Genomic DNA, 27,645 nt, shown 5'->3' with positions numbered 1-27,645 from the left:
TTTTGCATTCTCCGGAACATCTTCGGGATTTTAGGGGTTTGAAAATTGAAATTTACTTCTGTTTTAAGTAGTTTTCGATCTATAATACATATAAAGTGTTCAAATCCGGGAATACGCACATTATTTAGGTGAAAAATCTTGTTTCGATGAGCCGTAGTAACATACTCATAAAAAATTAAAACGGTGTATTGCTAAAGATTCAAAACCACATTACTCAAAACATTTCACAACGCTACTTGTCAGTGGAGCTGTTAGTCGGGGGAGAAATTCCCTAGCTTAGCCGGCGGGATGCTCAAATTCCTTGCCTTGTCGACGCTTTACCACCTCTTAATTTCAATTTCCAAGGGGAATTCCTATGTTTTCGATTCACTTTCTCATTTAAAAGATCTCGTGCAGCTTGAGACTGAACTCGGAGACCGGCTGAAAACCTACGTCGAAAAACAACACGAGAACTTTGAGACTCTGAAAGAATTTGCGGCTCTTGTTCGCGAAAGTAATAACCTAGTAAAAATACACGGCACTGACTATTTGAATAATCCTGTGAATCAGTTCGCTATCATCAAGCGCTTTTTCAAGGGATGGAAGCAAGTTGAGTCGCTTCTTACAGAGGGAGATGATTACACAGGTGGGTGACTAATTGCTCTTATTAATCGGGCATCCAACATGGAGGAAAAATGATACAAAGCCTATTACTCTGTCAATAGCCCTCTCGTTCCGAACATTTATTATTATTTTTTGACTGAGTTCGCTATCACGTATATTTTTTCGATATATCCTCCGATCATTTATCAAATTCTGAACACATATACATTCTCGCAAATCCGTCAAACCCAGGGGCTATTAGACCTTTGAGTCCCGAAGGCTAAAATCCAGTTTCCCGATAAAAACCCTACATTCTTGTGTAAGTTTCTCCGAATCACCCTTTTTTCACACACTAACACTACATTTTCAACATCTTTGATTTTTGCATGACATTTCATTTGGGAACTTGTATATATAGGAATTTTAGTAAAAATATTCAAAAGTAAAGCTATTTTATAGCATATGCATTTTTTTCAAAGTTTTTCTTTTGATATTTATGCAACAGGAAACCGCTTCAAGCTTCTTCTAGCTGCTCGGTTAGTGCGATAAAAAGTATAACAAAAAAATTTTTTTTTTAGAAAATGTAGAAATTCTAGAAAACTCAGCAGGTTTGTTTTTTATGCACGACGCACTTAAACACAATTTAGCAAATCGAACCATAAAATATATTTCGCAAATTAAGATGCTTTTACTAATGTTGTTAGCATTTTTGACGCAATGTTATCGAGATTCACAGGAAATCTGGCGCAACACGCAACTAGGTCACGTCAGTGTGTTCCAATATTGAAAATCTTATGAAAAATCGACATTAAAACTAGATGCTTTTTGATACCCACGGGAGTATTCAAAACAAGACATCTCTGCACTATCTGTATATAGTCTTTAACGGTTAATTCACTAGAAGCAACTTCGAAGTTCCCACACGTGTAGGAAGACTTCGCTTCACGTGCCATGACTGGTGCTACGACAAACTTGTGACCATCCAAGATGCTTTGCGCGCTTGGTACAAGACAGTGATATTACTCTTTCTTGCCGAATCATCTTTAGTTGAATTCGATAAACGTGATTGCAAGCACGTATTGAAAATATGTGTTATTTAAGTGATTAAAAATGTGGCGATCATTCTTTATTCTTTCGGCTGGTAATGCTTTTTTTGTCAAAAAATGTTACCGACAATTTGATATCTGACAGGGGGCTACTGATTTTTCTATATTATCTATTGATATTACATTCGCAGTCATGTGCATTTCTCTTTTTTCTGGGCCGTCGATGTGCTTTAAATATAAGGTTTTCTTAATTAAAATGTTAGATAATAGTTCGTCCCTTCGCGGTAAGCCTTACGGTAGTCTGTAAGGAAATTGCTTCTTTGTGAGAATAGACTACGATGGACTTCATTAGTTAATTTGGTTTTAAGAGAGATAGTTTTTAAAAGCCTTGTCGTATTGCGGGTGGTAATTTTAAGGTAAAAATTATTCGACCTTAACATAATCTTGATGTTGCCTTGCGCTCAATGACGGTAGACATTTCTTTTTTATATGGATTTAACTAGGAAATTGCCTTTTCGGTTGGTATATCACAGCATGCTGAAAACGTCTCAGTACTTTTGCCGCAGCTATTAATTAACGAAAGCTAAGTTGATGGGGTTATTTTTTGAGTGGGCTCGCCTGTATGTACTAAGCATCTAAGGGTCATAGGAGCATGCTGTCTTTTTACCCCAGAGGGGGGGGGGAGGGTACTCCAAATGAGAATGCCTAGATTTTTTTTACCTCGGTATCTTTTAGGGTGCTATTATAGCCATCGCTCATCTAACTTGTAGCTCATGGAAAAGCGTTAAAACGTGTCAATCGGTATTTTAGATCACTAACCAGCGAAAAAATCACATGACCCATAGATACTTTCAATCAATCATCGGATTTCTTGCAAATGAACCGATGTTGTTGTTGCTAAAAGCAAAAGTTGATGATTGACACTCTTCAACCTGAAGGTACCTGACGTTCTTTTCTCCGCCAACTCTACCTATATATATATATATATATATATATATATATATATATATATATATATATATATATATATGATGGTTGAAGGCTTTCATAGAAAGTGCTCAATACTCGAAAGTAGAGCGGTGTATAGTGTTGGTTTGAGAAAAATACAAACTACATAGGTTTCCCTACAGGTCTGTTTCGTGGTTGCCCACTCATCAGGGGATTTAATGAGAATATTCCTACCATCGTATATATACTATTAACATTGAAATTTACATAATAATAGACTGATAGTTTTAGCTAAGGCGGTAAGAGGAACAATAGCGAGTTACATTAAATATGCGGGGCGAAAACTAACAGTGCGGAATGTGTGAAAAATTGATAGCGCGAAAATTTAACGGTGACGGGATTAACAGTTCTAATTGTTTCGTAGCAGGGCTTTGTTTCTGTGGCGGCACGAGGACACGAGTTCATTGCGTTTATTTAGAGTTGATAGTTTGGGTTGGCAGATGATCGTCAGATTTTCCTTGAGGCAGAGGTTGCAACGCTTAGTGGTACTGTTGTAGGCGGAGTGGGAAGAAAGAATGCGCCATGAAATAAAGTACTCAATCATGCTGTCCTTGAGAGTCCAGACGTGTTTGCTGAGTTCGGTGGAGTTTCTGTGTTTGGCGTGTCGGAATGATGCGGTGTGGTTTCTGTACCTGGTCTTGAAGCTGTTTTCAGTGAGCCCGACGTATGTTTCCGAGGTGTTGTTGTCTTTTCGAGTTACGGTAGCTTGGTAGATAACAGATGTCTGTAGGCAGTTTCCGTCTAGAGGGCAGGTGTCTTTCTGTCGGCAGTTGCATGTCTTGTTGTTGGTAGTGGTAGGGGCGGAGCTGGCGGTCTCGGTAGCCGACGATGCGGTGATGATGCGCTTGTTGTGGTTGTCGATGATCTGTTTGGTGTTGTTCATGCAGCTGTAACTGATTTTGATGGTGTTTCTGTTGAAGATTTTACGGAGGTGGTTGTCTTTCGGGAAGTGCTTGTCTATCAGGGTGAGGAATCTGTGGCCGATGTTGGTGCTGGTGTTCTTGCTGAAGGGCGGGTTGTACCATAGGATGTTGTTGCGTTTGCGGGTTTTACGGTTGGTTACGGTGTTGGGTTCGTAGCGTAGCGTGTAGTTGTATCCGCTATCGTCGAGTGCTTTCTGGTAAGGTGGCGCGGTCTGGTCAAAGGAGGCTTGGTCTGAAGATAGGGCAGATAGGCGTCTGTTGATACCAGCAGGGATGTTCTTGGTGATGGAGGGCGGGTGGTTGCTCTCACGGTGGACATATTGTAGCGAGGAGTTCGGCTTTGTATAAGGCTGGTGTGCATTACGTTTTAGGTCGAGAGTGACGTCTAGGAAATTGACAACTTGTTTGTTTGCCTCAATGGTGATTCGGAGTCCGTTGTTGTTGAAGATGCGGCATAGTTCCTTTTTTAGGTTTTCAGTGGCTCTGGGTGTGGCGTTGGTGATGGCTAGTCCGTCGTCGCGGTAGAGTCCTACGTTCATATTGAGGTCCTGAAGTTGGGAGAGAAGGAAGTTGCCTACAAGTTCACAGGTTTCTGCGCCATCGAAGCTCCCCATCGTAACATCAAATATCGTGTTGCCTTTCTTCTGCCAGGGTGTTTGGTTGTGGACCAGGAAGGAGCTCTTGGAGTGGGTTATAATCTCTTTTTCATCAGGGGTGATTTCGTCATAGTTGGAGGCGAAGTCGAGTGCTCTTGATAGTAGGTCTTGGCTGATAGATGGGTAGAATTCTACAATGTCAAAACAGATGAAGTTGAGTTGGTGTTTGTTTTCGGCAGCCTTGAACCAGTCAATGACGGCTTTAGTGCTTTTCCATTGGTTGAAGTTTCGTTTCTTTGCAATTACGCTATTGATACGGTCGAGGATCTTTTTGCTGATTTTTCCGATTTCGGGTTTTGTGGGGTTGATGAGTCTGCAGGTAGGTTTGTTAGCGAAGTTCGGCTTATGGTCTTTGAGAGTTATGAAGGCTTGCTTGTTGGCCGTGGTGTCTATTCTATCGTCTAAATCCAGTTTTGTAGCGATCTCTTTGTTTTTCTTGTGGACAAATTGCGTTGTTTCGGAGGGTGCTTTTTTGTAGGACTTGTTTATTTCTTTTTCTAGGAGATTCTAAAGCCGTCATTGACTGGTTCAAGGCCGCCGAAAACAAACACCAACTCAACTTCATCTGTTTTGACATTGTAGAATTCTACCCATCTATCAGCCAAGACCTACTATCAAGAGCACTCGACTTCGCCTCCAACTATGACGAAATCACCCCTGATGAAAAAGAGATTATAACCCACTCCAAGAGCTCCTTCCTGGTCCACAACCAAACACCCTGGCAGAAGAAAGGCAACACGATATTTGATGTTACGATGGGGAGCTTCGATGGCGCAGAAACCTGTGAACTTGTAGGCAACTTCCTTCTCTCCCAACTTCAGGTCCTCAATATGAACGTAGGACTCTACCGCGACGACGGACTAGCCATCACCAACGCCACACCCAGAGCCACCGAAAACCTAAAAAAGGAACTATGCCGCATCTTCAACAACAACGGACTCCGAATCACCATTGAGGCAAACAAACAAGTTGTCAATTTCCTAGACGTCACTCTCGACCTAAAACGTAATGCACACCAGCCTTATACAAAGCCGAACTCCTCGCTACAATATGTCCACCGTGAGAGCAACCACCCGCCCTCCATCACCAAGAACATCCCTGCTGGTATCAACAGACGCCTATCTGCCCTATCTTCAGACCAAGCCTCCTTTAACCAGACCGCGCCACCTTACCAGAAAGCACTCGACGATAGCGGATACAACTACACGCTACGCTACGAACCCAACACCGTAACCAACCGTAAAACCCGCAAACGCAACAACATCCTATGGTACAACCCGCCCTTCAGCAAGAACACCAGCACCAACATCGGCCACAGATTCCTCACCCTGATAGACAAGCACTTCCCGAAAGACAACCACCTCCGTAAAATCTTCAACAGAAACACCATCAAAATCAGTTACAGCTGCATGAACAACACCAAACAGATCATCGACAACCACAACAAGCGCATCATCACCGCATCGTCGGCTACCGAGACCGCCAGCTCCGCCCCTACCACTACCAACAACAAGACATGCAACTGCCGACAGAAAGACACCTGCCCTCTAGACGGAAACTGCCTACAGACATCTGTTATCTACCAAGCTACCGTAACTCGAAAAGACAACAACACCTCGGAAACATACGTCGGGCTCACTGAAAACAGCTTCAAGACCAGGTACAGAAACCACACCGCATCATTCCGACACGCCAAACACAGAAACTCCACCGAACTCAGCAAACACGTCTGGACTCTCAAGGACAGCATGATTGAGTACTTTATTTCATGGCGCATTCTTTCTTCCCACTCCGCCTACAACAGTACCACTAAGCGTTGCAACCTCTGCCTCAAGGAAAATCTGACGATCATCTGCCAACCCAAACTATCAACCATAAATAAACGCAATGAACTCGTGTCCTCGTGCCGCCACAGAAACAAAGTCCTGCTACGAAACAATTAGAACTGTTAATCCCGTCACCGTTAAATTTTCGCGCTATCAATTTTTCACACGTTCCGCACTGTTAGTTTTCGCCCCGCATATTTAATGTAACTCGCTATTGTTCCTCTTACCGCCTTAGCTAAAACTATCAGTCTATTATTATGTAAATTTCAATGTTAATAGTATATATACGATGGTAGGAATATTCTCATTAAATCCCCTGATGAGTGGGCAACCACGAAACAGACGTGTAGGGAAACCTATGTAGTTTGTATTTTTCTCAAACCAACACTATATATATATATATATATATATATATATAAACTTGAGTGAAAATTCCTGTCAGCCAACAACCAGTCTGTCTAAAAGGATCCAAGATACCAGGGCTCAGTAGCGAAAATATAAATATAGTAGTGTGAAGAAAGACGCTACGATTCCCAACTTTTAGACATTATTAAAAATTTACTAAACGTTTCGGCCCTTCGGCCTTCTTCAGTATAAAATAAGTTAAAAAGATAAAAAATACAATGGGCTTAAAACTACATCCTTATATACTTACAACTTGTGAATTCTTTAAATATAGTGTACTTAAATTACAGCTATGTGTTACACTATATTTAAAGAATTCACAAGTTGTAAGTATATAAGGATGTAGTTTTAAGCCCATTGTATTTTTTATCTTTTTAACTTATTTTATACTGAAGAAGGCCGAAGGGCCGAAACGTTTAGTAAATTTTTAATAATGTCTAAAAGTTGGGAATCGTAGCGTCTTTCTTCACACTACTATATATATATATATATATATATATATATATATATATATATATATATATATATATATATATATAATGCAATGGTGGGGGGAGGGAGGGATCGCCAAAATGTCGCGTCAAATAAAAAAAAAATAAAATGCCTTGTTTAAAATTAGTGAAATGTCGCTCTGAAATTTCATTGCAAACCGTTTGGCACTTCATTCGACTGACCGTTTAATAAATGACATAGCGTCGTGGAATCGTCGAATAAAATTTAATTCCTCTGCGCATTAAGGGGGGATTACAGTCACATGTAAGTCGATTTTCAGCCCAACTATGTCAATTTTACTTCAATGACAAATATGTAGGAAATTTATTCAAGAATCATTCTACCAAGTTTTAATTTTGTATCTTACCGAGATTTGATTTAAAAAAGGTTTATTCTGTACTACCTAAGAATATGTTTTTCCGTTTCCATAGCAACGAAAGCATAAACAATAGTTTTTTAGGCTTTTGGCCAATGAAAATCTATTTTTTTTACGATTTTTGTACACGATCCATCTGCGGTCCTTTCCAAAGGTATTCCATTCCAGATAGTTCATTTTTGGAGGCCTGGCTACCTTTTACGATGAGATTCCTGAAGCGCGTCCTTTTCTTGCTGGCTATTCACACTCAACGATTCACTCGAAAACTAAAATATGTCTGACCGTCCGAAAGGTAATCCTTACGGTTCAAAGAAAGAAGTTTTATCAAGGAAAAGAAGCAGAAAGCGGAAGGGGTTTTGTGGAACCGCTAAATCTACGAAAAAGCCCTCAAATCCTGTGACCGAGATCACGTTCGTACACGATGCTGATGTTGGCGAACAAGAAGATCAAACCTTCGAGAATCGTCCCAAATCAGCGTCTAAAAAGAAACTTTCCGTTAATATGGATTCAGAGGAAGACTGCATTGAAGAAGAGGCATTTATACCGGCAAAAGGATACCGGTTTGTGGATTTAGACAGCCTCGAAGGCCTAGTTCAAAGAATCCATCGCCGGCTTGGAATGTGTGAAGGTAAAATTATAATTTCTTTTTAGAGCCTGGTTGGTTGATTCTGTGCTATATTATAAGCCCTATGGATTTATGTGTATACTGTATACGGCATGGAGATATAAACACATACTAATGTTTAATAATATTTTTAATTCTCCCTTTAGGGACGGTTTCTTTGATCGAAGACACCAAACAGTGATCAATTCTAAACTGGAAAAAAAACCTATTAAGTGGAAACATCTTAGGGTCCTGACCCCGTACGCAGTTCTGCTCAAGGTTAAACCAATCAGCTATCGAGCTATGATTTGGGGTTTGCACGGCGCAGATCTGCGCAGTTTGAGCCAATCAGACGTTATAGATCTCGGTGACATCAAGGAGGTGTTGACATACAATAACCAGACTACTCTGTATGGCATAAATATCTGGTTATTATATGTCAACAGGGGTAAAGCCTTTGTTAATTCTCAAACAAAAGGTAAAACAAAACCTCTGAAAGTCTGAACGAAAACACCTTCCTTTGACTAAATACAATAAGCTAAAAAGGAGCGACATTATTTTCACAGGTCCTCTTTTATTATTATAGTTTCTCAAATTGATACTTTTTGTGTTTGATATGTGTATTATTTTTAGCTTACTTGAAGGGTGCTAATTTGGCGGGATTGTTTTGGCGCGTTAAGAACAGTGTTCTCAAATACTGGAACTTCCTTCGTGTATCTCCTCCTTAGAGTTAATCGATTAACTCCAATATAATGCCTTCCTTATTTTCGGAGTTTATGATATTTCTTTGAATACCTTGTATCCCAGAAGAGTCCTTGCGTTATTTTCCAATTTCAACTGGAAGCTTGGCAAGCCTTAATCGGCCACGGCAGACTTGTTACTTTGCTTTCGTTGTAAATGCGTATGCAACCATACAAATATCCATCTTTGGTCGCTTAATAGTAAATTCGGAATGATCAAGCCGGCTATAACGCGAGGCAACGCGAGTTGGAGTGCTTATCATTGCAAGTGGTCACAAGACACAAAGCGCAGTCCTGCGCTTGCATTAGCCAATAATGATACAATTATTCACTCCCTTTAGCGCAGGACTGCTCATGTATCAGCGAATCCCGTATTTAGCGTGATATCGGAACCCACATGAACTGCTACCTAGCGCCTGGTTAATTAACCTGGTTAATCTACTCGGCTTAGTTTCGTATTTTAACTCAAACATATTGATTAAAAATAAACTTGTCACTATATCCAGAGTATTGCTATAATAATAAAAGAGGACCTGTGAAAATAATGTCGCTCCTTTTTAGCTTATTGTATTTAGTCAAAGGAAGGTGTTTTCGTTCAGACTTTCAGAGGTTTTGTTTTACCTTTTGTTTGAGAATTAACAAAGGCTTTACCCCTGTTGACATGTAATAACCAGATATTTATGCCATACAGAGTAGTCTGGTTATTGTATGTCAACACCTCCTTGATGTCACCGAGATCTATAACGTCTGATTGGCTCAAACCGCGCAGATCTGCGCCGTGCAAACCCCAAATCATAGCTCGATAGCTGATTGGTTTAACCTTGAGCAGAACTGCGTACGGGGTCAGGACCCTAAGATGTTTCCACTTAATAGGTTTTTTTTCCAGTTTAGAATTGATCACTGTTACCAGTAAACGCTATGGCCTCTGCAGCAGCATCTACGCCACGTGCGGTGGCTGTGATATGAGAGAATTTCTCAGCACTGGAAAGCACGATTTGTGCGATCAAGTGCCGAGGACAGTACAAGCCAAGGATGTCAATCGAAGAGCTGTTTTTGCTGCAAGTGAAGTTGGCCTTGGCAGGGAGGGTATCAAAGCTATCTGTGAGATATTTGACATGCCTCCCCCTGTCAATGTCACAGCCTGGGCTACCCATGAACATGAGCTTTTGAAGCAGCAGCGGGTGGCTGTTCAGGAAATGCTTGAAGATAATCGAAAAGAACTGCAGCAATCCGACATAGAAAACACTAAAACCCCTGCTGCTGTCAGTTTTGATGGCACATGGGCCAAGAGGGGTTTCACTTCAAACCATGGAGTCGGGTTTGCTATATCCGCAGATACAGGCAAAGTCATTGACTATTCAATTGTATCAAAATCGTGCAATGCTTGCAAGCTTAAATTGAGAAATCTCTCTGAAGCAGAATATGAGGAGTGGAGGGCAACTCATGATTGCCCTGGAGATTATGAGGGGTCCAGCCCTAGTATGGAGACTGCTTGCGCTAAGCAGATATGGGAGAGAAGCAAGAGCCTCAATCTCGAGTACAGGTACATGGTATCGGATGGGGACTCCAAAGCGTTTAATGAGATATGGGACACTTATGGAGTATGTGACAGTTGTAAGACTCATCATAGTCTTGACAAATCCTCAAAAGAGTACAAAGAATGGAGGGATTCAGAGGAATACAAGAAATCTGAGGATGAGCATGCCCTTGGTAGTACAGAATGCAGACGTGTAGAGAAGCTGGACTGTATCAACCATGTCTCAAAGAGAATGGGAAAGGCACTACGAACTGTACAAGAAAAAAGAGGAAAGCTGCCAGATGGGAAGCCTGTTGGAGGTAGAAGTGGCCGCCTAACAACAAAAACAATTCAGAAGTTGCAAAACTATTATGGGAAGGCCATTCGCAACAATGTCAAGAAAGGTATTTTAAGTGCAGATGAAAAATTGAAAGCAGTGAAAGCCATGAAAAGGGAGATAAAAGCTGGGCTTTACCACAGCTGTAAGCTTCCTAGTAAGGAGAGACACAAGTTTTGCCCTGAGAATTCATGGTGCTCCTTCAAAACCACTGGGCGTGAGGTTGCCCCCAAAAGCCACCATCTTGACCCTGTCTTCTGCGCCCACCTTGAGCCCATATATGACAGGCTGTCGGAGGAGAACCTACTGAGGCGCTGCTTGGGTGGGTACACCCAAAACCCAAATGAGTCAGTAAACTCATTGGTGTGGAGCAGGTGCCCTAAGCACAAGTGGTTTGGAAGGGGCAGAGTGGAGATGGCAGTTGTGTCGGCTGCCCTCCAGTTCAGCGCAGGTGCTACTGCAAAGCATCGGGTGATGTCTCTGGCTGGCATTCCACCAGGTAGCTCCACCATGAAAGCCAGCAGCAGGAGAGACTCCTTGAGGGTCCAGAAGGCAGAGACCAGGTCAACGGAACAGTACAAAAGGTTCAGGAGTGCGACCAAAAAAGTAGCAGTGAGAATTGAGGAGGACAGGAATGAGGCTGAAGGCCTCACTTATGGTGCTGGATCATTTTAGGGACTTGTTTTTTATTTTATTCAGTGGTTCTGTCTAGCCAAATAGCCAAATGAAAGCAAAGTACTAGAAAATAGAGGGAAATTATCCCAAATGTTGTCTATTGTACTGAAAAACAACTTTATAGACTTTAAAAGTAATTTCTGTAAAACTGCAAATTTAACATTTATATCTTGAACAGCTTTTAAAATTTCTTCCTCAATTTTTCAGCATTTGCTTATGATATAGTAACCTACAGGATGAGTGATTTTGCTCTGAAGATTTTCAAATTAACAATTTTTTGTAAGAAAGTTAATAATTAACTCAATCAGATGATTCTCAGAGCAAATATATTAATGGTTCCAAAATTCCATTCCACTCACCCTGTGGTAATGCCTATTGTGCATGCTTACACGTGGTTTAATTGTAAGAAAGCAAAATACTGCACCCAAGAGAAATGTTGGCGTCCAGATACTTGGTATTTCACAGTTCTAGCTAAACGGTTAATAATTAACTGTATTTTGAATAAATTATCCATTAACTCAATCAATTCCCATCCTGGTACTCTGGGCAATATAGATATACTATTTTCACTTCAGTTGACACAGTAAATCCATGCAATAGAGCTTATTCAAAATCGCCCTTAATTTGATGAGAATGTGACTGTAATCCCCCCTTAAATTGCATGTCTGTGAAATCTCAGTTTCCGTAGAAAAACGCAATGCCAATAACACCTCCAATTCACCCCCCCCCCCCCCCCCACTTCCAGTATATTTTATACCAAATAATCGAGAGGAGAGGGTTTTTTTTATCACACATGAATTATTTCGCTCATGTGCGATTTTGTTTTCTTTGTAGCTCTTCTTGATAGTTTAGAGGCGAACAAAAAGAGATTTCCCTCAGATGACGGCAACGACCTCATGGGAGCGATCGCTGCGATCTTCCGCATCCAACACACGTACAACATAACGGCGCACACATTTGTCAACGGCAAGCTACCAGGTCAGCGGTAGTGAATATAATATTGTGCTTCTAATAATTATGTACTCGTAGACTGGCGCGTAGCCAGATTTATGACTTATTGAGGGGATAATGAGGTAGAGGGTGGTCTGAGATATGGTACCCAGGGTACTAGAGGCTTGTCGCTACTTCATGTATACTAGTATACCCAGCGCCTTCCCATCCTCTTGTCGGCTTTCGGGTGCGCTGTCGCGCTTTAGGGTTTTCCCCGCATTTTGGCGAATCAAGGGTAGAGGTTCTGATTCTTCGTGAAGAAAAGAATTTGTTTTGCCCGTCCCCCCCACCCCTCTACAAGGGCCAAAAGTCCCAAAAGTTTTGGTTCTCAATAGACGTGCTATTTGTATAGACAAAACTAAAAATCATAAGCTAGATCACTCTGGTATGTAGCCAAATACGACAATAAACGTTCCGTGGAGATTATGCAAAGGAATGCTGCAAAGGCAGCTTTTTTGTTCTTTGGGAGGATGTTAGATTTTTATCAGAGAACTCCTTCCCCCTCCCCCCGGAAAAATTTGGTCCACCTTTTCGGATTTCGCCCCCCTCCCCCCCCCCCCCCCCCCCCCCCCCCCAAGAAAAATCCTGAGTACGGGCCTGCACAGTTTTAAGCATGTGTACATAGAAAATACACTTGTAGGCAATAAAGGGAAAGGGGCACGATACAGAAAAAATAAGTAAACATTGGGGGGTGTAGCCCCGCCCCTACTGGCAATTCCCTTGTAATAAGTGCTTCCCCCCCTGCTACGGCCCTGCTTTAGGACCACGAGCTGCATGTCATATATCCTGCTGTTGTAACTAGTGTAAGCTTTCCTAGTGATTTTGTCTTATCGACATGTGTGTCTGCAGGATGCCCCGCGCCGTCGAAGCTGACCGCTGACGACTGTTTTGAGCTTGGTACAGCCGCTTATGGGGGCGAGCAGTACGCCAGGGCAAGGGAGTGGTTAGAAGAAGCGGATCGCATCCTGAAGGAAGAGCATCAAGAGACTGCCACGAGCAGGATCGAAGTGCTAGAGTATTTGTCATGGCTGCAGTATGCGGTAAGGAGAGAGATGATGATGGCAGTGATGGTGATAATAACGGTGATTAGGATGAAGATGATACGATGATGATGATGATAATAACGGTGATGATGATGATGTTGTTGTTTTGGTCATACCATGCTGATTAAAGGCCGATCACTTGATATCTGACGGATCAGTAACGCAATTACCAAAGCAAATCAAAATCTACAAAAATAATAAGCATAAGCAACCCAGCTCACCAAAACAAAAAAAAAATCGAGCGATAATAAAAATAAAATCCGGATAGCTCCTCGTCGTCAAATATCATATGGTAGATCCTTTAAGATGATCAGGCACAAACCCATTACTTACTGAGGGGGTTGCGCAGTCAAAGGTACATTATCATACTGAAACAAGGGTACCTATAGTACTTGACGATCCTTCAAAAAGAAATGATCCATTTAGGCGACCAGAGAATGATGGTGATGATGGTATAACGATGATGATGATTATATAAAGTAACAATGTTGATTGATTTAATCCTAAATAATCATCTGTTTCTATTTTCTTTAGACTGGGGACACTAAGGCAGCTTTGAACTCGAGCCTTGAACTTCTCAGAATAGGTAAACATTTTTCTAAATCTAACCATCACCTAAGAGATCTAGAGTCAGCAACTCGTCGTAATAGACTTACATACGTAGATATTTAGCCTTGTCCGAGGCGTTCTTACCGGGTATCCTGTGTTCGGAGATGAGCAAAGGCAGAGCGGTCTGGGAAAAGCTCGCCTTTACAACCACAGGGAACCCGATAAGAAACCTTGTAAAGAACGCCTGTGACTAGGCTGTTTAATATTGTTTCTCTATTATATAATCGCAATAACAATGCTTACTTTCCTTGCTAATGTTTATCCAGACCCTAGGCACAAGTCCGTCCGCGAAAGCATCGAGCATTACTCGAAAGCTGTGAAACACGGGGAACCAGAGCTCAGCTACCCCCAAATCAAGGCTAACGAGCAGCGGCTTAATATCGAGTACTTCGTCAACTCGGACTACTCCAAGCTGTGCCGTGGGGAACCTATAAAAGTACGTCAATCAAATGGGATCTTTCCAGATAATGGGGGAGCTGTGTAATTCAATGGATGCGAGGATTTGGAATGTCGGAGTTTGTTTACAGCTGCCTTGAAAATTCTTAAACAGGGCCCAGCAGGGGGTGGGGCACTTGGGGCATCCCCCCAGTAGGGGCGTGGCTGTGTCCCCCAAATATTTTCTTAATGTTTTTATATTTTGAGGCCTGCTGTTTGGCCCTGTTAAAACTTTGCTCGTTTGACAGAAAAGTAAAACAGCTGGTTAAAATGAGGAAGCTATGTAAGAAAAAAAGATGTAAATATTTGCGGGACAGCTGTCAAAGTACGACTTTTCACGCTCAAATTCGATCGATCTGGATAACGTCCTATTGCCACAGTGTGCTGGGGAGAATGCAATTCAGTCGCATCCGCCATCTTGCTTTGATACGGGCAAATGGAAATGGTAAGGGAAATAAACTAGGCCGCTTGTTCTTGTTTTTTCGTTTTACTTTTACTTTACAAGCTGTCCTTATCTGTATAAACCCGCGGGTCTTTACTCTACGTTTTGCCTTTTCATTGTGAATTCTACTGCAACGAAAAAAAAGCGAAATTTTGAGTCCTGGCAACCGTTTTGAGTTTGGTGTGCGAAAAAGAAAACGGAAGAGACAACAAATGAAAAGAAGGAAGTGAAAGAGAGGCCCTCGTGATTTTTTCTGTACAAAAAACCTACAAAGTAGGCATAAAAACATAGTCTCATGGAAATAGATCAGAGGCAAAAATGTGGTAAAAGGCAAATAAGGTTTTTCGTAATCCCAATTTTTCATCCGTAGCACCGGAAAACAGAACTACATGCATTAATTGGCAATGGAGGAAGGTAGGAGAATGTAAAAACTTTTTAAAAAACAGAACGTGTTTCCAGTGGGCTAAGTCTAACGGAACAATCATGACGGATGAGGTACCATTTTTGTCATTGGTATCGGACAATGCCTACAAACATCGACAATCATCTTTTTCTATTTCCTCGAGCTCTTTTTATTTATACTTATTTCTTACAACTCGACTGCTTCTTTCCTTGGATTCGTTGTGCTGCCTCTTCTATTCTCTTTAACTTCTCTTTTCTCATATGATCCAAAGACTCTCTTTTTTTTGTTTCTCCATGATAAAACTACTCTTTCTGCGCGTTTGTAGCTTTTGGTTGGGCGGATGGTTGGGCGGATGACACGAAGAAGGTTGCATACTTTCGAAGTTTTTAGAGTAATACTGATTGAAACTGTCGGACTCTAAGTATATCAATCGATTAAATTTAGCACACGTTTAGTTCATGTAATGGTAAGTGTCTAATGAAATCATAAATTGTGGGATTCTTGAGTTTGCTGCTTTCAGTCTTAGCGTCTAAACAATCTTAAGTGAGAACTCTACCAGAGAGCGACTGCTACGACTGCTGTAACACCAAGTATAAGCTTAATCGCCTTCTGGTTTCCTTCATTCAAAATCCTTGAAGGGTTATCATTTGCCAGCATTAAAACGGTTTTCAATGACGCCATCTCTCCGTAAGGCACCAACTAATTAAAAAGCACCAAAAAGAATTCCGTAAATGCGATCGAAGAAACCGGGAAAGCTGTTTAACAGTCAGATATCATTAAAAACAGCACTCACAGTATTGAACATCGCATTAAAAGTCTATTAGGTAACATTAGGTCATTTTCAGGTGATGAGTGCGAAGTCGTATCATTGTTGGTATGACAACCGAGGGGATGCGCGTCTCCTTCTCAAGCCTAATAAGGTAGAGCAAGTAAATGATGACCCCCGCGTGGTGATTTTTCGAGGCCTGGTGACGGACAGAGAGACGGCACGCATCAAGCAGATAGCATCGCCAATGGTAAGATTGAAACAGCAGTCAATCAAATGCGCATATGTGCCAATTTTAACGTGTCGCGCGTAGGCAACATCAAGCAACTTCGGCGGGAAGGTTATCTTAGAACTTACTCGCTTGGATCATGTAAAAAAGAAGAAAACTCGTTCAGATCATCTAAGGCAAATAAGGTTAACACCCAGAAGGAATTTTTCGAATGAGTTTTTTATCGAAAAAAAATGCAATTTAAGAATATATTATTTTTGGGGTTTTGACAGCAATATCTTTTTTAATGCAATTTTCTCAGCAATGTCGGCGCTGTTTTTATGCGCCTTACCGGGTTGTAAAAATGCTACCAAACGGGGCGGATGTCCTGAGCAAATTGTTGGCCAAAACAACCAGCAATACTGGTACAGTAACCAGACAATATTGGCGCTGTTTTCACACCATGTATTAGTCGGGAGTTGCCTTGTTGCAGTTAGCCAAAATTTCTTATGTAAAGTACTATTTAGAAATGCTAGTTTTTTTTTTTTTTTTTTTTTTTTTTTTTGCATAACGCTAACCTGGATGACTCAAGCTTTTAGTGCGTCACGACTTCTCCGTGGGCCACGTTTAATCCAAAATCCTCCATTAGATATGAGATAGTGACTTAAGCCTGGTAAATACCACATGAATCTTTATGGTTTGGTCACCCTCTAGATCATGTATTATACCAGTCATAATGCCAACAGACCTTTGTTTGTTCAATACGAGAACTAATGCACAAAAAACATGCGCAAAAAGGAAGCGTGACAGATGACATAACCCCTTTACAAGGGAAAAGCATGAAATAGATCATCTGAATACTGTGTTTGCTTTTCTTTCTAGCTCAATAGGGCCACTGTGTATAACATTGACACGGGTGTGCTGGAGTATGCTGATTACAGAGTAAGTAAAAGGTGAGCAAGGGATTTCCGGGTGCCAGATCTACCGCTGGACCTGGTAGACCAAACGAGAATATTCCTGAATTTTGCTGAAACACGAGGTAGGAAAAAAATCAGACTTTTATGTGGACTACTCCACAGAAAAAAAACAAACATGCCGTTTCTGTTTTTTTATTTTTTTTTTTACTTAGTGCCTGGCTAGAGGACCATCTGGACGAAACCATAGCAACCGTCAATAAAAGAATAGCTATGGTTACAGGCCTGGATGTGCAGACTGCAGAAAAACTTCAGGTATTTGTTGTCCACTGGCATTCGTTTCGGGTTTCCTGTGGTGTCTTGGGTTTCCTATGGTGTTTTGGATTTTCTGTGGTGTCTTCGATTTCCTGTGGTGTCTTGGGTTTTCTGTGGTGTCTTCTATTTCCTGTGGTGTCTTGGGTTTCCTATGGTGTTTTGGATTTTCTGTGGTGTCTTCGATTTCCTGTGGTGTCTTGGGTTTCCTGTGGTGTCTTGGATTTTCTGTGGTGTCTTCGATTTACTGTGGTGTCTTGGGTTTCCTATGATGTTTTGGGTTTTCTGTGGTGTCTTGGGTTTCCTGTGGTGATAATGTTTTGACTAATAAAATCCTTTCGTGCGGCCAACTGCATTTTTGTCAGAGCACGCGCATGCGCATGTGTGTGTCTTTCAGTGTTGTCTTCTGGACTTCACTTCCACAAGTGTATTTGTCAGAGCACGCGCATGCGCATGTGTGTGTCTTTCAGTGTTGTCTTCTGGACTTCACTTCCACAAGTCTATTTGTCAGAGCACGCGCATGCGCATGTGTGTGTCTTTCAGTGTTGTCTTCTGGACTTCACTTCCACAAGTGTATTTGTCAGAGCACGCGCATGTGTGTGTCTTTCAGTGTTGTCTTCTGGACTTCACTTCCACAAGTCTTGTGCCTAAAGCTGCATTGTCGCCAGTTTACTTCCGGTCAATTACGTTATAATCCCCGACTATTTTTAACGGAAATGCGAAAAATATTTCAAATTGTTAAAGCAGTGTGTATATTGGAAGTTTTTTTGAGGATGTGATTTATAATTTAGAACGGATGGCCTGTTAAATAGCGCAGATGCTAATAGACTTTTTTTTTTCTTTTAACGGTTGAGGTTTCCGTCGGACCTCCGGAAGTAAACAATGCGGCTTTAAAGGTTTTTCAATATCTAAAGGGTACATCAATTATTTTTCACAGATCGCTAATTACGGCATGGGAGGACAGTACGAACAACATACAGACCACGGGGTGAGTAGCATATATTTCCAACGCCGGGGGGGGGGGGGGGAGGGGGGGATTGGCGAGGCCAATGGGTGTTTGGATGGTTTGACAGTTAATATACATGATAGATGAGGAACCGGAACTTAAAAATGGCACCGAGGGGGGAGGGTGGGGGGCTAAACAAGCAAACGAGGGATTGCTTGGATGTTATAAGCAAAATGCTCAATAAGCTTATTGTTATTCTTTCTGGCGTCTCCGCATGTCTAATTTTTATTGGTTTTTGTCAGTAACCGGCGCTCCAAAAAGTGATATAAGTACAGATATTTATGCTCACCTGGTTGCACTTCGACTATAAATACATTTTTTTATCTAGGAACCAGACTCTCCGCTCGCTAATGACCCCCTCGGTAACCGCATTGCTACTCTGCTTATCTACGTAAGTATTTAAAGAATGTCGATCAGTCAGTATTTCTGTTATTGATTATTAGAAGGAAACTTTAAAATAAAAATCAACGGATGAAGCCTGATAAGGGACGATTCCACGTGGTCCCGCGAGATAAGGGACCATTCCGTGTGGTCCCGCTGGATAAGGGACGATTCCGCTCGTAGCCTCAGAGCAAGGATATCTACGATTGAAAAGACCCCAAAATCTTGAATACAATATTTTCATTAAATACACACTCAAATCACGGTCACGTCATTATGTTTGACAGCTGAATGACGTAGCATTGGGAGGCGCTACTGTGTTCCTGAAAGCGGGGGTCCATGTCCCCCCAACAAAGGTATTTTTGATAAATAAATTAGAAGTGATTATGCTCCTATGTCCTTATAAGGGTGTGTAATGTCCTTATAAGGAACTGATCGAGCGAGCTAGAAAACGACAGTTTTCAAAACAAGATTGATTGATTGATTTTTTTTTTGGAGAAGTGCCGAAAATAATTTGGGGCAGTCTAGGCGTAATGTAAATGCCGATTACTAATACATCTATGCGTTTATTCACAAAACCGCGTGATAAATATGCGATCGATTTCTCTGTGTTGGGGATGCCGTGTTATGCGATCGATTTCTGTGTTTAGGGGGATTCCGAGTGACGAGTATGCGATGGATTTCTTTATTTTCTCTGTGTTTAGGGGGATTCTTTTGTTCTGTGTGTTTAGGAGGATGCCGTGTTATGCGATCGACTTCTTTGTGTTCTCTGTGTGTAGGGGGATGCCGTGTTCTGGTACAACCTCAAGAAGTCTGGTGATGGCGACCCCTTGACTGAACACGCGGCCTGCCCAGTCGTATGCGGTAGCAAATGGGGTATGTATGACCATATAAGGGCGCTCATATAACATATTTTGTGGTGAGAATCGGTGGACTATACTTGGTGAACCAGGAATGGGCTATGGACATAAAAGGACATTTTCCATTTTCATACCATATTTGGTGGCAAGTGGAGGTGGGGGAGGGGGGGGGGTTCGCGCGCGTTCACAGGATTGGCCATAGGTATCATATGGAAGAGGCTTATTTGAAGATTCTTCATAAGAAATGACCCACTTTTTGGCAGCCAAGGGGGTTGCGCGCGCACCCTGCGCACCCACCCCACCCCAGCCCCCCTGTGTAGCGCCTGTAGGTGCATGCCCTTGTGACAGTTAGAAGTACCATATTTGATGGTATTTGATGGTATTTGATGGTATTTGATGGTATTTGATGGTATTTGATGGTATTTGATGGTATTTGATGGTATTTGATGGTATTTGATGGTATTTGATGGTATTTGATGGTATTTGATGGTATTTGATAGTATTTGATGGTATTTGATGGTATTTGATGGTATTTGATGGTATTTGATAGGATTTGATGGTATTTGATGGTATTTGATGGTATTTGATGGTATTTGATGGTATTTGATAGGATTTGATGGTATTTGATGGTATTTGATGGTATTTGATAGGATTTGATAGGATTTGATGGTATTTGATGGTATTTGATAGGATTTGATGGTATTTGATGGTATTTGATGGTATTTGATGGTATTTGATAGTATTTGATGGTATTTGATGGTATTTGATGGTATTTGATGGTATTTGATGGTATTTGATAGGATTTGATGGTATTTGATGGTATTTGATGGTATTTGATGGTATTTGATGGTATTTGATAGGATTTGATGGTATTTGATGGTATTTGATGGTATTTGATAGGATTTGATAGTATTTGATGGTATTTGATGGTATTTGATAGGATTTGATGGTATTTGATGGTATTTGATGGTATTTGATGGTATTTGATGGTATTTGATAGTACTTGATGGTATTTGATGGTATTTGATGGTATTTGATGGTATTTGATGGTATTTGATGGTATTTGATAGTACTTGATGGTATTTGATAGGATTTGATGGTATTTGATAGGATTTGATGGTATTTGATGGTATTTGATGGTATTTGATAGGATTTGATGGTATTTGATGGTATTTGATGGTATTTGATGGTATTTGATAGGATTTGATAGTATTTGATGGTATTTGATGGTATTTGATAGGATTTGATAGTATTTGATGGTATTTGATGGTATTTGATAGGATTTGATGGTATTTGATGGTATTTGATGGTATTTGATAGGATTTGATAGTACTTGATAGTATGTGATGGAATGGCGTGAATCCTATATTATTGTGGAAGAGGGCGCTCATATTCTTGCAACGAAAGTCGAATGAAACATTAGAACATGAATATTTCTTTCTTTTTCAGTTGCAAACAAGTGGTTCAGGGCGAATGGAAACATCTTTAATCGTCCTTGCTCTACAAAACGCGACTTATGACACTATGATTGGGTTGGCTCTTCATCCAATGCTGAATGTTTCATAAATAATCATACCTCAATATAATATAATAATCACCGTGCATAATAATTGTTATTGGAACATTCGGTAGGGATGATGGTGTTATGATGACGATAATTATGGTGATAAGTGTATGGATGATGATGATAGCGGTGATGACGATGATGATGATGATGATGATGATGACGATGATGATGATGATGATGATGACGACGACGACGACGACGATGATGATGATGATGATGATGATGATGATGATGATGATGATGATGATGATGGTGATGGTGATGGTGACGGTGACGATGACGATGACGATGACGATGATGATGATGATGATGATGATGATGATGATGATGATGTTGGTGATGACGATGGTGATGATGACGATGGTGATGATGATGATGGTGGTGATGGTGATGATGATGATGATAATAATGATGATGATATCGGTGATGACGACGGTGGTGGCGATTATAATGGTGATATTTATAAACTGGGACTTAATCGCTTTCTTAAAGGTATAGGAGATAAGTGGAAAAATAAGCTTTTCTAAATTTCTTAAAAATGCTGTGCTATAAAATAGCGTTTGTGTTTTATCTTTTTTGATATTAAAAAAAAGACAAAATATATTGACTATATTCTCTCAATCATACATAATATTCCGCAGAATTGACGAAATGTAGGTTCTTGTACTACAGTGATCTGATTCAACAGTCTATAACAAATATAACAAGCACCTTAACATTATCCCTCCCCCCCCCCCCCCCTCACAGTAAAGGATTGAAATGCCCTACCCCTGTTTAACGTACCAGCCCCCCCCCCTCCCCTCCCCTCACACAATCCTTGCCCCTGGAGGATGTGATTAGTGTTTGACCATTCTGCTGGAGCGTAAGCCTGTGTTACAATAACGTTCACTCTACGTGCCAAAGTCTAGTGCTTCATAGTAGTGGCCGATCCATGGGTGATCCTTGGGTTTTACTAGAACCACCCCTTTAAAAGATTTAAATGATACTTGTCCTCATGGACCAACACATTAGGGCGATAAAGACTTGGTAAGAAAGATAAGATAATGACTTTATTAAGGTGTCAAGCCATCTAGCCTGGGAAAACTCCCGTACTAATCAGGAGACACAAACATAAAAAGATAAATGTCTAATAAAACTATTTACAATAATAAACTACAAACTATACCCGAATTGTTATGATCTGTAAAATTTTTACAATAATTGATAATGAATCTCTTTTTACAGTGGTATAGTTATACGTAAATTGAACCGTAAACCGTCATTAGAAATTATTGGCCACTCATTTGTTACTATATTTTTTTTTAAATACAAAAATCTATTACAAAGAAAACTTCGAAAGGGCTATCTGAGAAAGAATTCTGACACATTTGGTTAGGAATACCTCAGTAAGCCGATGGAAATGGATGCTTTTTGAGACGCGATAATGTGCACGGGCGTAAAATTTCGGCTCCGCGTGCTTAGCCCTTTTTAAAGACCCCTAAAGCCTGTGGTTTCCTTGGGCGGTACTATCAGAACGGTGGACTGGGCCCTGAAAATTGATTGTCTTTCAAACTCAACACTGAATCGTCAGCTTCAGTGATCAGGTCCCGATCGTTCCGCACATGGAAACAAGCTTTTCGCACGACTCACAGCTCATTCTTTCTGCTCTTTTTTCGAAATCTCGATAAATGGTCTCACTATCTGGTTACACTCTGTTTTTTTCTCTAAGAATCTTTCTCCAGCCTGAGATTTCACCAAATTTTAAAAACATGAGAACATGCCGAGGCTAAGATATTGCTTTGTAAGACTGATACGTTCTAAAATGCGGAATTATTGTTGCTTTTAATCATTTGTGTAGTTCTCTTCCTAATAATTATTTGGGAATTATATTCTTATCCGCACTAGAATTTAGAACATTCTTAAGAATATCCTTAAGCCTTAAAATGCTCCATGCAGCTTCAACGAAAAATTAGTCGTTAACTTTGATTAAAGCTATAGCTAGAGTCGTATAACTTTGATTAAAGCTATAGCTAGAGCCGTATAACTTTGATTAAAGCTATAGCTAGAGTCGTATAACTTTGATTAAAGCTATAGCTAGAGTCGTATAACTTTGATTAAAGCTAAAGTGAATGAATGTTCTGAATCATTTATTATCAAAATGAATGGAAATCTACACTAAAAATGTTTGAGACTCAAGTTGCTACGAAGGTCTTTTGCGTTTCTCTCGCCTGTATGCTACAAGAGTGGTTAATGGTCAACGCAAGATTTTTCAAAGATCACGAGGGTTTAGAAATCCGAGATGGAGTATTTTCAATTGTCGGAATCCGAAATCAAAATATTATTTAACTATTGAAATTTATATGTTTTACAAAGCATGCTAGTACAAAGTGTTTTGCTCGTCCTTCTACAGTTTTACTTTTTTAAAAAGAGATCATTAGTCTCACCGGATGTGTAATCTTATAAAGTCCACATATTGCACTCTCCGAATCACACAACAGAAGGTATTATTATAAAACATGACATGTTTAACATGATTTGAAGAGCGAAAAGCGACGACAATTGTCCCGTTAATGGCCTACTCGACTACAGTCAATCGCATCGATAAAGAATCTTTAGATTATTGACAGCTACTAAAAATGTCTTGGTTTTCACACGGTCAGCTGGCTCGTCGTTTAAAAGACCATCAAGCACTTTGCTCATTTAGGTGTGGAACTCGGTAGGTCCGTAAGATAAAATGGAATAAAAGTCGATCGAATAAATACTAATATCATAAAGCATTACATTCAAGGAAGGAACTAGCTTCTTTCGTGTGTTTTAGTTATAGTTATTATAATACTGATTCACATGGAAAAACAGTTCTGGTAAGATCAACCAACGAATGGATTTGATTTTGCTTAAGACAGTTGTAGGTAGAGTGTACTACAACTTACTCCTGGTAAAATGCCCTGAAAAAATATTATTTTCATATTTACAATCGAAGTTTCATTCCGACGTTTCGTAATTTAAAAGTCTGAATTGGCTTTGTAAAAAAAAAACATTAAAAAATACTAATGATGATGAAGTATAACCTAAACAAAAGTCTTTATTACGCTGGCTAAGTAGAAAATAGTTAGTAATGCTAGAAAGAATGGCTAAACATTATAATATATATTTGTACCTATCCTATGAAAGTTGTCCAAGAAACGTCACGTGTCTCATTTTACAATATCAAAAATAAATATCTTAAATCAAGCAATACAAAGGGGCGCGAAACATGAAATTATTTATATATTTTAGCTTTTTTTTATTATCATTAGCACTCTTTACACATCATATCATCGCATCATACTTTAAGAGACAAGATGTGGATGTATAATACCTTGAAAAAATCTAGCGATGTCCTTTTCAATTAGGCCGCTAAGACTTATGGATCCCACAACTCGGACCCAGCCTCTGCTCAGCCAACTTCAACATGTGCTCTAGCCATTAAAATAGGTTTTTTTTTAAAAGTAAGACAAGTTCCAGTATCGCGCGGTATAACCGATCCTATTGTTTTTGAATGGCGGCTTATCTCAAGCAAACTTTTACATAAGGATATATTTCTTTGTAGACTCCCGTCCGTCATCTACAAACACTATGTGGCATGACTGAAAATATCACAGAAAAGCTGTAGGAAAACTGAGGTGGTCTGCGTTGGATGGTTGAATCAGGGAAGTAAATCAACGCAAGGTTTACATAAATCAACGCAAGGTTTACATAAATCAACGCAAGGTTTACATAAATCAACGCAAGGTTTACATAAAAGGTTTTACGCCTCACAGAGTAGTTTTACTGACGCTTCGAGCGTGAGCCTTATAAGCCTCATCTTTCCCGACGAAGGGCTCGAAACGTCAACGAAACTACGAAGGCCTAAAACATACCAAGTCCAAACTATGTGGATTAATACCTTAGTTTTTATGCTGTATTCTTAGTCAAAACTGACGCTGAAGTAATAGCTTTTCTTGGATTTACTCCAGATTCAACACTTGGTGGTGTTGGTTTTGTCCGGCGCATGCTCAGATCCCTATTGGTATACAACTCGACTGTCAAGTGGGATATTACACAAGGCACAGATGGTTGTGTTAGTTACGGAGCAGAGTATCCCTATCACTGCCTTATAAAGGGATAATCTAACAGTTGAACTAAAACCCTTTCATAAGAACGTCTCACTCGATTCAACCACTTGCTTTAATCGTTCTGTCCGTGGTTGCCGAACTGTACGGGTAATGGGCTGTGCTAGCTCACCGACTGGTGCCAATGTCTGTATGCTACTGTGCTTTTAAAGTCCACTTCATTGTTATTGTTTCCAATTAAAAATACAGCAATTTATTCGAACATCAAAATGCCACTGCTTGAGTGCTGGATTAATAGGAAATTTTGAATGTTGTTTTTATATCTATCTTCATACAAACCTTTGCGAGTATTAAAAAAGGACGGTTTAGCTAATCTTGCTTAGTTCTTCGCACTTTCTTAGGAAGTTCCAGGTTGAACGATCTTTAAATAGAAAAGAAACATAAGGTTGTGGGCTCGAATCGTAACAGTAAAATCCGGGCCTTTTATTAAGTTACCGACTAAAAATGAATTTCCAATTTTACCAACACATTGTCATAACTAATAGCCTTCTCACTATTGTAAAGTATCGTAAGTCGAAGAGGACCGTAAGAGGGGTGGGGTGGGGGGGGCAATGGCTTTTGTGCACCCTCCCCCTCCCCTAAATAACTTGGAAATGCCATTAACCTCCAAGCAATTTTTAACCTCCAAGCAGTGTTATTATTTTCAAGAATGAAAGCTGAACCGTTAACTGGTTAAGGGTAAAAAGGCATGAGACTGAAATTTTCAAGTCGGTTATTACAATTTTCAATATTCGGCGAACTCGCCAACAAATTCCAAATGCTACAGCGATTTCAGGCTTCTGTCATTCAAAAGAACGGAATTACATTTTGGTACTTTTTGATTGGCCGGCGCCTTGTGAAGGGGTCGCGTGACTTTAAAACAATTTATTTCAGTCCGGCCAATGTACCCGCTTTAGTATTTGACGGAAGCGAGAAGGCGATTTAGCTTTTGGAAGTCGCCGAGTTCGCAGAATAATAAAAACTTTAGTACACTAAGCTAAGTGTTCTGGTGCTCGACTATAGATTAACTGATTTTACAGGTATCTCCCTCTTTCTTTCCTTACACTTCCTTTTTCATCTTCTTTTCGTTGTTTTCACCCATTACTTACTTCTTTTCTTCCTAAATCATTTCCTATCTCGATTCTTGTTTTTCTTTGTATATTCCTTTCTTCCATTCCTCTTCTTTTATCTCCCCCCCCCCCCCCCCACCTTCCTTTCATGCTGTTTCCCATCGAAACTCATTCTATCTTTTAAGAATTCAACCTTTCTCCCTTTCCAAAAGGCTTCCAGTTCCTTTCAGCTATTGATTTTTTTTTTATCATTTCATGACTGGGCTCATCGTATGCTACAAAATAAAAACTATAAAACAATATTTACTGGCGGCGAGAACAGAATAATGAGATTAGGCGAAAATATCACACACAGAAAACAAATCAAAGCTGATGCGTCCAACCGAGTTTAACCTTTAATTACTCTTTAGACTTTTAAACGTTTTTAGTAATCTGTGTCATTACTATTGATTTGAAATCTTGATATCATGCAAATGAGAATCTAAACTTCTTTTTTTTAAGTTGATAAAATCGGGGAAGGCAAGGTTCGGCAGCGAATCAATCGAGTCTAGTATCCCTCGGGCATCTGTCGTTAGTGAGCGGATTACAGGGAAAACTAGTTTACTCGTTGACAGATGGAGAAAAATATGTTAGAATGAGCTAAGAGGATCAGATAAAAGTGTACCGATGAACTCTTTGTACCACTTGTAACGTTGAACATTTGTCAGTAACAGAGAAGTACTAATAAAACGAGGATGATAGCTGGAAAAAGAGCTTTTATTTACAGACTTGTTGAATTACAGACTTGTTTAACATGAATATGCGAAACGTAAACTTGATTCAGCTTTCTGTAATATTGCTATCAAAGCATACATACTTATTATAGTATTCCCACATACTTTCGTGCCTTGTTAAAACCTACCAAAACATTGTAGTAACCAACTCGGATTCCAAACGAATGTCTAGTGTTTTTGGTTAGATATGAATATCCCATTTTTACTCTACGACATATGTGCTCCAGATGGTAGTACTTAATTAGTATTTTTCATTTTTCGATTGTTTTTGTGCTTAAACTTTTTTTCTTATCTGATTTGGATGAAGATGGTCCTCTTAACACAAACACCAAAACAAGTCATTAGATCTCTAGCGATAACCCAAACTGCAAGTCTTGACGCTCGGGATCGATGGAAAGACTTCTAAAGGTCCTTATATTTATTTTCTTAAGTTTAGGGAGGTTAAATATTTTCTTTTTAAATAGACAATATTTATTACCTAGAGTCAAATTGGTCCAAATTGTTTATTGAATGGAAAAAAAGACAAAAAAATCACGAGATTTTCCTGATAAGGGAAAATAGCCAGGGGAGG

At 40.1% G+C, this 27,645-nt stretch overlaps 1 protein-coding gene across 4 annotated transcripts; it reads left to right on the top strand.

Annotated features, from left to right (window-relative positions):
- The first annotated feature begins 102 nt into the window (after window positions 1-102).
- On the top strand, window positions 103-21,304 carry LOC116614896 (prolyl 4-hydroxylase subunit alpha-1). 4 transcript variants are annotated; one of them, XM_048734365.1, is made up of 13 exons: window positions 103-625; window positions 12,021-12,164; window positions 13,026-13,216; window positions 13,754-13,805; window positions 14,095-14,264; window positions 15,954-16,124; window positions 16,965-17,035; window positions 17,212-17,311; window positions 18,246-18,296; window positions 18,643-18,705; window positions 18,983-19,051; window positions 19,475-19,571; window positions 21,005-21,304. In XM_048734365.1, the coding sequence occupies exons 1-13, from the start codon at window positions 289-291 to the stop codon at window positions 21,073-21,075; spliced, it is 1,587 nt and encodes a 528-aa protein (XP_048590322.1). In that variant the 5' UTR covers window positions 103-288; the 3' UTR covers window positions 21,076-21,304. The 4 variants fall into 4 exon arrangements, with proteins under 4 accessions (XP_048590322.1, XP_048590321.1, XP_048590323.1 ...); XM_048734364.1 differs by lacking the exon at window positions 103-625 and adding an exon at window positions 7,199-7,942; XM_048734367.1 differs by lacking the exon at window positions 103-625 and adding an exon at window positions 10,968-11,095.
- The last annotated feature ends 6,341 nt before the right edge of the window (window positions 21,305-27,645 follow it).

Source organism: Nematostella vectensis, chromosome 11 (assembly GCF_932526225.1).
Source record: "Nematostella vectensis chromosome 11, jaNemVect1.1, whole genome shotgun sequence".
Lineage (NCBI taxonomy): Eukaryota > Metazoa > Cnidaria > Anthozoa > Actiniaria > Edwardsiidae > Nematostella > Nematostella vectensis.
The sequence above is the reverse complement of the archived record's forward strand: the minus strand, read 5'-3'. Positions and strand labels throughout refer to the sequence as shown.